A 14,049-nucleotide genomic window follows, 5' to 3' on the forward strand; every position below is an offset into this window, starting at 1 on the left:
CTTCCTTCCTTCCTTCCTTCCTTCCTTCCTTCCCTTCCTTCCTTCCTTCCTTCCTTCTTTCCTTCCTTCCTTCCTTCTTTTCCTTCCTTCCTTCCTTCTTTCCTTCCTTCCTTTCTTCCTTCCTCTCCTTTCTTTTCTTTGTTTCTTTCTCTTTCATTCTTTCTTTGTATAAATCATTGCTTTTGGTGTTCTTTTACTGATGAAGCTTAAAGTTACTGGCATAACATCAACAGACTTGTTTCACATTTTAGTTTCAACCATATTTACTTCTATCCATTCCATATATTAATTGATGAAGTAATTTGATATAGCTCAAGAAACTATTGCACAAATGACACAAATAAAGTAACTCAAACATTCATTTGTGCTCATTGTTATTACTCATGTGTTGATGTAGCTGATGAAGTATAATTATAATTAGTAAAAATGGAGCAAATTCACTGTGCAAGCCTTGCATTTAGGATTAAACTGGAAAAATAAGTAACTGAAGACCATTCAGGTAATTGATGAGATGTCTAGAATTGTTGTTGTAAAGATATAATGTATTTCCATATATCATAAATTCGTGTAGATGAGGCACATATTATTTTCTAGGCAACTCAACATCTATGGCATTCACTATGTGAAAATGTTGTTACCCCAAATACCAGGTACATATTTAATATGTAAATAATATGTAATGCATAAATATATACTAGTGAATTTAACCCTATAATTAGCTATTTTTACCTGTGAAATATTTACTCTTTGTGTATCATATAAAATAGTTAAAATTCCAATTTTTACTAAGTAACCAGTGAATTCACTGTAAATTAAAATGTAAAGTGAATGATTGCATATCTATTAAAGGAATAGAGTGAGTTTTATAGACCAGGCAATATAAATTATCCTATTTCTTTTTTTAGTCATTGAAGAAATCTGAAATTTTGAGTTTCATTTCCAATGGGAGCTATGCTGTCTTCCCTGTTAGTACCATAATTTTTAATAATAATATTCTTTAAATAGTAATTGAAACCCTTTGTAATTAACCTTTTTAATTTTTACACTGTAGCCTGGTTTCTAATATGAAGCAATGTAATATTATCATTATTATTATTTTATTTTTTTTTGAGATGGAGTCTAGGTCTGTTGCTCAGGCTGGAGTGCAGTTGCGCGATCTCAGCCACTGCAGCCTCCATCTCCTTGGTTCAAGCAATTCTCTGCCTCAGCCTCCTAAGTAGCTGGGATTACAGGTGCCCGCCACCATGCCCGGCTAATTGTTTTGTATTTTTAGTAGAGACGGGGTTTCACTATCTTGGCCAGGCTGGTCTTGAACTTCTGACCATGTGATCCACCTGCCAAGACCTCCCAAAGTCCTGGGATTACAGGGGTGACCCACTGCACCTGGCTGTAATATTATTTTTATTAATGGACCTTCTAGTACAAGATGTTGCTTCCTTCATTGTGTATTCTCAATTCTTGTGGTTTTCTATCTCATTCTTTCTCCCCCCTCTTCCAATATGATTTGTGAATCAGGTGTAGTTCATTCTGTGCTGCTTTAAGCAGGGGAGGATAGTTTGGTTTGCCAAGACCTTTGCTTATTTTGTCTACAGCTTTTGTCGTTTATTCTGTTATGAAACTCTACAACTTGAAATCGGATATATTATTTTCTATGTTGTCCCCTTGACCAAGAACAACCTTTGGCCACCTGGAAATGTTCTCATATTTACAGAAAACCCTGGTTTTGAAGGGATTCTATTAAAGACTGAGATAAGAGGTTTTATATATATATATGTATAATATGTGTGTATATATTATATATGTATAATATGTGTGTATATATTATAGATGTATATGTGTATATATTATATATGTATATGTGTATATATTATATATGTATATGTGTGTATATATTATATATGTATATGTGTGTATAGATTATATATGTATTATATATGTGTGTATATGTGTGTGTGCATAAAATATATGTGTGTATATATAATATATACATATATTATATATATTCATATGTATTTTTTATATATATATATTTGGCCAAATTGGGCTTGTCACCCTGGTGACCAATTGAGTTACAGTTTTAAAAAGTGCTTTTAAAATTAGATATTCTTTATATAAATATTTTCCATTTATTCCCATAATTGCACACACACCAAAGAATTTATTTTTAGGAAAAATATGGATTTATGAAAGGTACCCAGTGAGCACCTAACTTAAAATTACAGCCTTCTCTCCCCAACCCAACTTCTCGTACTTCTCTCCTCTAGATACTAACCAGGCCTGTTCTTAATTAATTTCTGAGATCAGATCATATCAGGAACCTTCAGAGTGGTAAGGCCATAGACATCTTCTCACACTTCTTATCTTGCTATGCTTTCTGTTTTCCCATTGAATTGATGACTTTCTAACATTTTATGATTTAATTATTTATTTTGTTTATTGTTCCTTTTCTGGCTACTCATCAGTAGAATGCAAGCACCAGGAGGACAAGGTTATTTGACATTTTTCTGAATGATGCATACCAAGCAGGGAGAGTGCCTAGTGGAGACTAGGCACTGAGTATTTTGTGACTAGGAAGCAGCAAATGTAGTACCTAGTTCTAACTAAATCTGTGCTTCAAAGAGTTTTTGTTTGTTTGTCTTTATACTATCTAATTTGAAGACTATTATTGTTAGTGTATTGATAAGGCAGAAAACAGATTTTTCCACCAACTATACCAGCAGTTTCATGGTTTCATGTGTTCAAGTTGCAGTTCCGTGGACATTCCCCGATATTTCATGACATTCTGTGTATTCCTTAACACTAGTAACAGAGTTCCATAAACTAGTGAATTGTATGTTGAGTAATAATTGACAACGTTTGATACTTTTCATGGTGTTTTCATTGTAGATGTCTTTGCTTTCTAGTTTTAAATAACTAATAAGCAGGTGAATCTATGAAGACTTAACTCTAGTGGTCAACTTCTGTAAAAGGTGAAAAGCAAGAATTTTACATAAAAATTGTCTTACAATTTTTAAAACAATTTATAAATTTTGATTTTTTTGTTGGTTTGTTTTTAGAAGCTCAAGGCTGAAACATGGGTCCATGAACATGTAGTTCCCCCATAAAGTGTCATAGGCTAATAGTCTGACCTAATATTTGCATTCAGTTTTTAAGGAAACAGATTGAGTTTCCCCTGATTATCTGGGCTGAGAGGAGTGTGTTGAGGTAAAAAGCCTCATCCAAACAAGGCCATATTTCCTTGGGATAGAGAAAACCACTGTTGATTCTACTATGTAGTAGTCTTTCTCTACACAACCAGGTTAATTATGGAGAGAGAATTCAATAGACTAAGGAAGAACAGTAATCCCATATTATCAGATTTGCCTTTCAAAAAGAGATTTATAACCAAAAATAGTGCTACATTTGTGCAGAGAATTTGAATCCAAATTTTCTAGGAATAAAATAATGATTTTATTGAAAGACTGTGGAGCAATTTTTATAATTATGATTCAGAAGAAATTATATATTACTTGTAGCAGCATATCTGGCCCTGATTTTTAGTGATAATTTTTAATTTTGGATTTTTTTCAGCCTCTATTAAATAAAGAATTCCTACTTGTAGTTTAATTTTCTTTTAAAAGGCAATTAATTTCTGTTGATCCTGACTCATGTGAATGTACTGTTTCATAGTTATTTTTTATCCTTCCCTGTCCACTAGAATAACATTCTTTGTTCGTGGCTATTACAGTGTACACTCATACACTCATGAGAAACATTCAAGTATACTCATTTGATACAAATAACTTTTTGTATTAACAAATCAAAAGTATGGCACTGAGAAGACATCTAACCTCCTACAGAAAATATTTTATCTATAAACGTATATGTTCACATATTATTTTCTGTTGCAGATTGAAAGGCATGACAACTGTGCTTATGACTACCTGGAAGTTAGAGATGGAACCAGTGAAAATAGCCCTTTGATAGGGCGTTTCTGTGGTTATGACAAACCTGAAGATATAAGATCTACCTCCAATACTTTGTGGATGAAGTTTGTTTCTGATGGAACTGTGAACAAAGCAGGGTTTGCTGCTAACTTTTTTAAAGGTAATTTGAAATAATTTTCAAATGTGAGATTTTCTTTATCAAGTATAATTGTAACATTTAGCTTTGAATTGGGGAGAACTAGAAAAAGTTGTATTGAAAGTTGAATATGAATAAGGGTATTTTGGAGAGTTTTGATAGAAAAGGTTATTAACAAAATACTAGAGTTTAGAACTTTGTAGCACAGGGTAGGAATTCCATTAGGATATTCTACCATCTGTTTTTTATGAAATAGTCAAAACAGCAAGTTCCAAAAAAGAATATACAGATAGAAAGAAAATATTTGTAATGCAAATAACCAACCAAGAATTCATGAACAGAAGAAGGTTACTGACATGAAGTTTATCTATTTGTTTCCAGGTGCCAGCATTACTCCCTTTCAGACTAGTCTTCCCCCACATTGGAAATAATTTATGGCCCCGTTAGTAGAATATTCTGATATCTAAAATGTCTTTTTGACAAACAATTATCTCTGATCAGCTTTGATTCTGAATTGCATAACTACATTTCAGTTTATTCTTATGTTCCATATTTTGCATGTATTGTGAGGCGAAAAGAAAGCAAATATTGTGGTGAAAATGTTAACATCACATATGGATTTAGGAAATTCATTGACACTTATGTTGTGTGTCATTATAGAATAAAATTTTTCTATGGGAAGAGAAAACAAAATTTTCCTCCATATTGATTTTTATAGGATAAATGATATAGGATAGGATAAAGGATTCAATTGTGTATTGCAAAACTTAGAGTAACAGATATGCAAATATTGCCATAATTTAAAGAAGAACAGTGTAGTGGATTTTTCCTTGGGAGCTATTTTATTCATTATAGGAATTGCAAGGTAGAAAAACTTGGCACTTTTACTACAGGCATTAAAAGAATTCATTAAAATCTCCATTTACGTGTTTGAAATTTTCTGTATGTGATATATTTCATAGAAGAAACATGCTATTAAGCTTCTTTCATGTGATATTCATTTATTTATCAAAATGCTTAGTGTGTTGCTGATGCATAATTTCTTCAGAGAATGTTTACTATTGGTCTCACATTAGATTATTCCTGAAGAGTGAGATTATGGAGTATCTGGTCATATACATTTTTAAAAATAGTATATATTATATATATAAATAATTTATGTATATTTTGTGTTTTAATATACAATTATACAGTATATATATTTATTAAAATATGGGGTTATCATATTTTCTGGAGCAAAATGTCTATGTAAGAAACACAATGTTTAAATTTAAAGAGATCCAGTCAATTTCTGAATTTTATACTTTTTAATTTATGTTCACCACAATCTATTTCTTAATAATGATATTTCTTTAAAAGAATTTTTGCGGATATTTCTATCAAGTTATAATGTAAAATCAGCATTGCTGAAGCTATGCTTTTTAGTAAGTTTTTAAATTTCATTCTGAAAAAAGCCTAGGCTTCATTATCCTCGTTTGACTTCAAATTCAGAAAAACACACACTGAGTCTGAGATAAAGTGATCTTCAGTTGGCCAAGCTATAGGTTTCCAGGCCTTCTCTGGGTTCTTTGACAATGCTTAGGTAGCAGCAACATGAAATTTATACATTATCCATTAGGGGCTGATACGTTGTTCCTGCTCCTTTGTTGATAGAAGCAATGGAAGCAAAGAATTGTTTCCATTTTATTTGGAACCATTAAGCATGGTAGTTTTTTAGAAAGATTTGCACCCTCATATATATATATATATGAACAACATGGAAATGACCCCCGCAACCATGATTCAGTTACCTCTCACTAGGTCCCTCCCATGACACGTGAGAATTATGGGAGCTATCATTCAAGATGAGATTTGGGTAGGGACATAGCCAAACCATTTCACATACATACATATGTATATATATATGTATAGTTGTTCTGTAACTATGGCCATTTTCATAGAGGAAGACGAATGTGCCAAACCTGACCGTGGAGGCTGTGAGCAGCGATGTCTGAACACCCTGGGCAGTTACCAGTGCGCCTGTGAGCCTGGCTATGAGCTGGGCCCAGACAGGAGGACCTGTGAAGGTATGACTGCACTCCTTCCTGGACCCCCACCCCCCACAATTCTTTATTTCTTATATTGTCATTCTCTATCTGTTTTCCTCTTTCCTTCCCTTTATCCTATAGTGACCCCTTTCTTCAATTAGTAAGACTCAATTCATAGTCACAGCTGATGTGAAACCTCACCTGGATTCTTGTTACAGAATCGATCCTTTCCTCCTTTGACTACCAGACCACCTTGTTTACTTATGTAAAACACACTGTATTAGTCCATTCTCACGCTGCTAATACAGACACATTAACATATTTATTATGCTAATGAAAACATACCCAAGACTGGGTGATTTATAATGGAAAGAGATTTAATGTACTCACAGTTCCACATGGCTGGGGAGGCCTCACAGTCATGGGAGAAGACGAAAGAAGAGCAAAGGCATGTCGTATGTGGCAGCAGGCCAGAGAGCATGTGCAGGGGACTCCTTTTTATAAAACCATCAGATTTTGTAAGACTTTCTCACTATTTTGAGAACAGCATGGAAAAGACTCCCTCCACCATGATTCAGTTACCTCCCACCAGATCCTTCCCATGACATGTGGGAATTATGGGAGCTATCATTCAAGATGAGATTTGGGTGGGGAAACAGCCAAACCATTTCACATATATACACATATATAAATAAATTTATCTATATCCGTTTCTATCTAGATTCATCTATACATAAATCTACATCTAGACCTAGTTTTATATCCATCCTTCCTTTCATCCATCCATCCATCCATCCATTCACCAGGCCACTGTGTTTGTATATATTAATATATCTGTAACTATCTCTGTCTAGATCTAGATTTTTATCTATCCATCCTACCATCATTCATTCATTCGTCTGTCATACCAGCCCACCATGTACATGTATGTTAATATATCTAGATATATTTCCGTCTCTATCTAGATCTAGAATTTCACTCACCCATCTATCTATCTATTCATCCTCCCATTTCTTCACCCATCCATCTATCCATCATTTGTTTTTATCTTTTCTTAATATAGTCTATAGGTATGTCTCCCTTATTAAAATGAGAAGTCCTGAGTCAGAATCATCTGTACATCTCTAACATCTAGCACAGTCAGGCATAAAGCAGTATATAAATATGTGTTTTATTAATAAATGATTGATTTTTTTAAAAGACATATTTGTCATGGTTATCTGCATTTCCTATTTACATTCTAAGATGAGGTTCCGTGTACAATGTTTTGTTATCATTGCCTATGATCTCTTCCTTCAGATTTTAAAGCTAACTCTTTTTTATTTTCCCTACCTCCATCCTATTACAGGCCCCATACCGCTATTACAGGCAGGATGAATTGGAAGATCTTTCTTCCTCCGTCTATTCCTCCTTTATTCCTCTTTAAAAATTTCGGCAAAGTACATCTTCATAGAATGTGTAGCAGTTTAACATTATTTATATTTATGTATTTATTGGCTTACTGTTGGTGTCTCCCTCCAAAATGTTAGTCCTCTGAAAATGAGCACCTGTTTTCTACTGTACCTGTAATAGAGGATATAATAAGTGGCAAAGGGGAAAGCATTATTTGCTTAATGCATACCCCTCTGCTGACCTATTCAGCAAAAATCAGAGACTTCCTGTTTCTTTTTAAAAGTTTGAACTTTCCTATTTGACCTCCAGAAGTCTCTGTCCCACCTATTAAACTACTAATTTTCCCCCTTTACCAGAATAAAAAAGACCTAGTAATGAAGCAGTATATTTTTAAAAGAGGACATTGTATATGAGACAACCAAAAAATAACAAGACTACTGTTTCTGTGGAGCAACTAGAAATACTTACTTTATTGTAATTTACCAAGAAAGTGGTAAAAGTAAATGTACAGGTAGTGTTTGTATATACTCATAAATATAGCATATATGTATATATGTATACACACACACACACACACACACACATATACATGGACAAAGATAAAAAAGGGACCAGTTATGTTAGGTAACTCTTGATTCCTTAGGAATTAATTATGAACAGTGTACAGCATATGTTCTTTTCACTCAGCTTGCTTTTGGATACCTTGATTTTGCTAATTTCACTGTCAATAAGGAAGAGAGGAAATTTAAATAGAACCTTTTAAAAGTAGATCATCATAGATCTATTTAAAAAGAAAATCAGTATTTAAATGGGACTTTTTCGAGTAACAAATATGTTCTATTTACCTTAATTTATCTTGTCTGGTAGCTCAGGTAATATCGAGTTACTTGTCTTTGAAAAAAAGTTTGAGGAAATGAACAATTGATTCGGTTTTATTACATCAGCCTATATCATGCTTTACATGTATACTTTCCTTAAATCTCCTAACACCCTTCTCAATTCTGACAAAAAAAAATATTATTTTTTCCTTAATTCTACAGTGGCCAAGGCACTACAAGATATTCTTAGACCAACTCTAAAGATAAGAAAACTGAGATCCAGGCTTTTTTCCTCTTTTTAAATTGCTCCCCCTACTTTAAAGCTACTAAAATTTAGTACGGCCATAATATTCTCGGCTCTTAAGCTACAAAATAACACTTTAAAAATGAGATTTTATGAGTACAGTACTTGTACAAAGACCAAGGAACAGAGACTGCCATTTCTGGATTTTAAAATCCAGAAGATGGTTGAAATTTAGTGCTGAGGTGTTTTGGTATTAATTAATGGACAGGTGCTAAGAAGTGGGTGACTTTATGGGGAGAATATATCTTTTTCTTTTCTTTTCTTCTAGCCGCTTGTGGTGGACTTCTTACCAAACTTAACGGCACCATAACCACCCCTGGCTGGCCCAAGGAGTATCCTCCTAATAAGAACTGTGTGTGGCAAGTGGTTGCACCAACCCAGTACAGAATTTCTGTGAAGTTTGAGTTTTTTGAATTGGAAGGCAATGAAGTAAGTGAACAATAACTGTAATTTTTAAAAATCATGTTTTGGAACTCTCTGAAGGCAAACCGTCAAATTTAAAAAAAAAGAAACAGAAGAAGAAAAAGAAAGATGCAGTAAAATAGTATAGACATTGTATTCTTTCTTTGTCCTACTGCTCATTTCTGCAACTGCTTATGAATCTTGTTGGCATTGGATGATAATTTAGACTCTTTCTGGAAGATTGAAGATTACCTAGAGGGAGTTTTTATTTAGTGTATTTAATATTTACCATTTTCTTGATTTCTTAAATAACTATGGAGTGTTTAGGATCACCTTCATGTCACATAGATACTTCTAGAAAAAATAATCAAAACCCTCTGACTGAGTCATAACAAAAATATCATTTGGAAGAACATGGCATATTTTACTTATGGAAATGGGTATATTGTCATTATATACATAGCTTTTCATTATGAATGTGCTCATAGTTCACAAAGAAAGATTAATTTTTTAATTTCAGTAAAAGATGTATTTATCTAAAGCTATCCTTTTTTTTATACGGAATATAGCTTACTCTACTAAAGGTACAGTTTCTGTCAGGTGATTACATTTAAACAAGTGAAATCATTTATTTGAAAATTCCCTTGTGCTAGTGCACACACACACACACACATCAAATTCAAATGGAATGTCAAGCCTGAAATGGGAACTTTTAGAAAAATGTCCTTTGTATGACTGGTCAACACTGGTTTAATTCCAGAGGAAAGGTTATAAACGTTTGTTTTGTTTAATCTTCTGTATGTTCTCTTCTTTTTCTAACTTCCTTTGCATCCTTTCTCCCAACAACGTTTTTGATGTTTATTAAATGAACATGATTTTTATTCATCCATAAAATAAAATTAACCCACAAAAATTATTTTGTCTTTGATATATGTCAGTTGGGCACTTTTGTCTCTGATGTATATCAGAGAACAGAAATGTAATGTATCTGTGCCACTGAAGCAATAATTGTTGGTAGTATTTGTGGGTTTTATACCATAGTTTTGCTTTTGTGTGTCTATCTTTGCTTCTTCCTTTTTTACTGCCTACTTCTCCTTCTTTCCTTTTTTTTTTTTTTGAGACAGAGTCCCACTCTGTTGCTCAGACTGAAGAGCAGTGGCGCTATCTTGGCTCACTGCAACCTCCGCCTCCCAGGCTCAAACAATTCTTCCTGCCTCAGCCTCCTGAATAGCTGGGATTACAGGCATGCACCACCACACCCAGCTAATTTTTGTTATTTAGTAGAGATTGGGTTTCACCATGTTGGCAAGGCCAGTCTTGAACTTCTGACCTTAAGTGATCTGCCTGCCTCAGCCTTCCAAAGTGCTGGGATTACAGGCATGAGCCATAGCACCTGGCCTCTTTCCTTTTAATTATTTTTTTTCCCTCTTAATTCTACTTGTAGTAACCAAGGAAGTTTTAGCTTTTTACTAGTGGCTTTTGGGTAAAAAAGAGGTAGCTGACTTCTATGTTCCCTTAAAGAGAATTAAAGTTTGAAATGTGATAAACTTTTGCTGTGCAGAAGCTCTTTAGTTTCATTAGATCTCATTTGTCAATTTTGGCTTTTGTTGCCATTGCTTTTGGTGTTTTAGTCATGAAGTCCTTGCTCATGCCTATGTCCTGCATGGTATTGCCTAGGTTTTCTTCTAGGGTTTTTATGGTTTTAGGTCTAACGTTTAAGTCTTTAGTCCATCTATAATTAATTTTTGTATAAGGTGTAAGGGAGGGATCCAGCTTCAGCTTTCTACATATGGCTAGTCAGTTTTCTCAGCACCATTTGTTAAATAGATAATTCTTCCCCCATTTCTTGTTTTTGTCAGATTTGTCATAGATCAGATGGTTGAAAATGTGTGGTATTATTTCTGAGGACTCTGTTCTGTTCCATTGGTCTTTATCTCTGTTTTGGTACCAGTACCATGCTGTTTTGGTTACTGTAGCCTTGTAGTATAGTTTGAAGTCAGGTAGCATGATGCCTCCAGCTTTGTTCTTTTGACTTAGGATTGTCTTGGAAATGCGGGCTCTTTTTTGGTTCCATATGAACTTTAAAGTCATTTTTTCCAATTCTGTAAAGAAAGTCATTGGTACCTTGATGGGGATGGCATTGAATCTACAAATTACCTTCGGCAGTATGGCCATTTTCATTATATTGATTCTTCCTATCCATGAGCATGGCATGTTCTTCCATTTGTTTGTGTCCTCTTTTGTTTTGTTGAGCAGTGGCTTATACTTCTTCTTGAAAAGGACCTTCACATCCCTTGTATGTTGGATTCCTGGGTATTTTATTCTCTTTTTAGCAATTGTGAATGAGAGTTCACTCATGATTTGGCTCTCTGTTTGTCTGTTACTGGTGTATAAGAAGCTTGTGATTTTTGCACATTGATTTTGTATCCTGAGACTTTGCTGAAGTTGCTTATCAGCTTAAGGAGATTTGGGGCTAAGCTGATGGGGTTTTCTAAATATACAATCACGTCATCCACAACAGGGACAATTTGACTTCCTCTTTTCCTCATTGAATACCCTTTATTTCTTTCTCCTGCCTGATTGCCCTGGCCAGAACTTCCAACACTATGTTGAATAGAAGTGGTGAGAGAGGGTATCCCTGTCTTGTGCCAGTTTTCAAAGGGAATACTTCCAGTTGTTGCCCATTCAGTATGATATTGGCTGTGGGTTTCTCATAAATAGCTCTTATTATTTTGAGATATGTCCCATCAATACCTAGTATATTCAGAGTTTTTAGCATGAAGGGCTGTTGAATTTTGTTGAAGGCCTTTTCTGCATCTATTGAGATAATCATGTGGTTTTTGTCTTTGGTTCTGTTTATATGATGGATTACGTTTATTGATTTGCTACCATCAGAGTGAACAGGCAACCTACAGAATGGGAGAAAATTTTTACAATCTGCCCATCTGACAAAGGGCTAATATCCAGAATCTACAAAGAACTTAAAAAAATTTACAAGAAAAAATCAAAGAACCCCATCAAAAAGTGGGTGAAGTGTATGAACAGACACTTCTCAAAAGAAGACATTTATGCAGCCAACAGACACGTGAAAAAGTGCTCATCATCACTGGCCATCAGAGAAATGCAAATCAAAACCACAGTGAGATACCATCTCACTTCAGTTAGAATGGTGATCATTAAAAAGTCAAGAAACAATAGGTGCTGGGGAGGATGTGGGGAAATAGGAATGCTTTTACACTGTTGATGGGACTGTAAACTAGTTCAACCATTATGGAAGACAGTGTGGTGATTCCTGAAGGGTCAAGAACTAGAAATACCATTTGACCCAGCTATCCCATTAATGGGTATATAGCCAAAGGATTATAAATCATGCTGCTATAAAGACACATGCACACGTATGTTTCTTGTGGCACTATTCACAATAGCAAAGACTTGGAACCAACCCAAATGTCCATCAATGACAGGCTGGATTAAGAAAATGTGGCACATATACGCCATGGAATACTATGCAGTCATAAAAAAGGATGAGTTCAGATCCTTTGTAGGGCATAGATGCAGCTGGAAACCATCATTCTCAGCAAGCTATTGCAAGAACAGAAAACCAAACACTGCATGTTCTCACTCATAGGTGGGAACTGAACAATGAGAACACTTGGAAACAGGGTGGAGAACATCACACACAGGGGCTTGTTGTGGAGTGGGGGTAAAGGGGTGGGATAGCATTAGGAGATATACCTAATGTAAATGATGAGTTAATGGGTGTAGCACACCAACATGGCACATGTATACATACGTAACAAACCTGTACGTTGTGCACATGTACCCTAGAACTTAAAGTATAATTTTTAAAAGTAAAAAAAAAAAAGGAAAGGGATGAACTTACATATTTCAATTACATATTTCAATTCTACATATTGTAGAATCTTGGAACTCAGTGGGCCGTTTGAGCTTCTTTTTAATATTATATGTAAGTTTTATAATGAGAAAGACTGCAATTTATCATTTTAACATACTTTATCCACATGAAATATCATTTTCTTTTAATAAGTAAAGAAAATAATTTTATACTATTTTTAGAGAGGTTTCTTTTTGAACTACAGCTTTTGAAAATGGGAATGTCCTTACCAATTCTATGATTTGATATGAACTTAGTGTTGAATGACATCTACTCCCATCATTTTCCCTTAAGCTATTACTGCGTTGGGCGTGACATTTTGATTTATTAATCCATAGATATTTGTAGTAAGTCTAGAGGTCTGCGTTCAGGAGAAAGCAGGGGAGATGGCTTTATGTAACTAAGGTTTTGTGTTCTTTAAGCATTATTCTCATAGGGTCACCATTCATAGAAGTTCTCTTTACAAACTCTGTTCACATCTTCTTGTGTTCTTTAATTTATAATGGTGCTACTGTGTAGAAAGCTGTTACAGAATTCTCTGTATGTTCATAGTTGGACAACTTAGCTATTTAAAATAAAAGGCCTGAGCAAAAACTTGACTTACAGAATAATGGGTTAGGCTTAAAACATCATTATTTTATTCATTATATTGATATTGCAAAGGAAAGTCAATGGCAACATCTTTAGCCTTGGAAACAGTCCTTTATACTATGTTGGAACTCTCCAAACAAAAATTGCAATTGTAACAAAGTCAGTAGAAAACTTATTTCATTTTCCCTAGCAGCATTTTGCTTATTTATCACCTAATTAATATCACAAGAACCAGTAATTTGAGTTGACATATTTCAAAGCACAGATCATGCCCCAGGGTTCAATCATATGCATTGTTAAACCTTGCTAATTACACATTTATGTAATAAGGTCATTCATGCAAGATTTGTTCTTGAACGTGTGCCCTGTTGGAACTTTGGAAAAGTGTATTATGGAAACATCTGTTAGTGGCCATAAAATTGCTTAAAAATACCTGGTATTCATTTAGCTTCTTCCATTTTGGTGTTGTTGGTATATTATATATAAATCAGAAAGAGGCTATCTTATTTTAATATAAATTCTTACCTTCTTTGCACGGAATAGCGTTCCTATGTGTTT

The 14,049-nt window shown here is 34.2% G+C and overlaps 1 protein-coding gene across 3 annotated transcripts in view; it reads left to right on the plus strand.

Moving 5' to 3' along the window:
* The window catches only part of TLL1 (tolloid-like 1), a 244,888-nt gene that overhangs the window by 192,607 nt on the left and 38,232 nt on the right, over positions 1–14,049 (plus strand). For all 3 annotated transcript variants that reach the window (XM_011967784.1, XM_011967785.1, XM_011967783.1), the window contains 3 exons: positions 3,891–4,086; positions 6,003–6,128; positions 8,872–9,032. In XM_011967784.1, the coding sequence (XP_011823174.1) occupies positions 3,891–4,086; positions 6,003–6,128; positions 8,872–9,032 (483 nt within the window). The remainder of the gene's footprint in view (positions 1–3,890; positions 4,087–6,002; positions 6,129–8,871; positions 9,033–14,049) is intronic.

The sequence above is a fragment of the Mandrillus leucophaeus genome, unplaced genomic scaffold (assembly GCF_000951045.1).
Source record: "Mandrillus leucophaeus isolate KB7577 unplaced genomic scaffold, Mleu.le_1.0 Scaffold81, whole genome shotgun sequence".
Lineage (NCBI taxonomy): Eukaryota > Metazoa > Chordata > Mammalia > Primates > Cercopithecidae > Mandrillus > Mandrillus leucophaeus.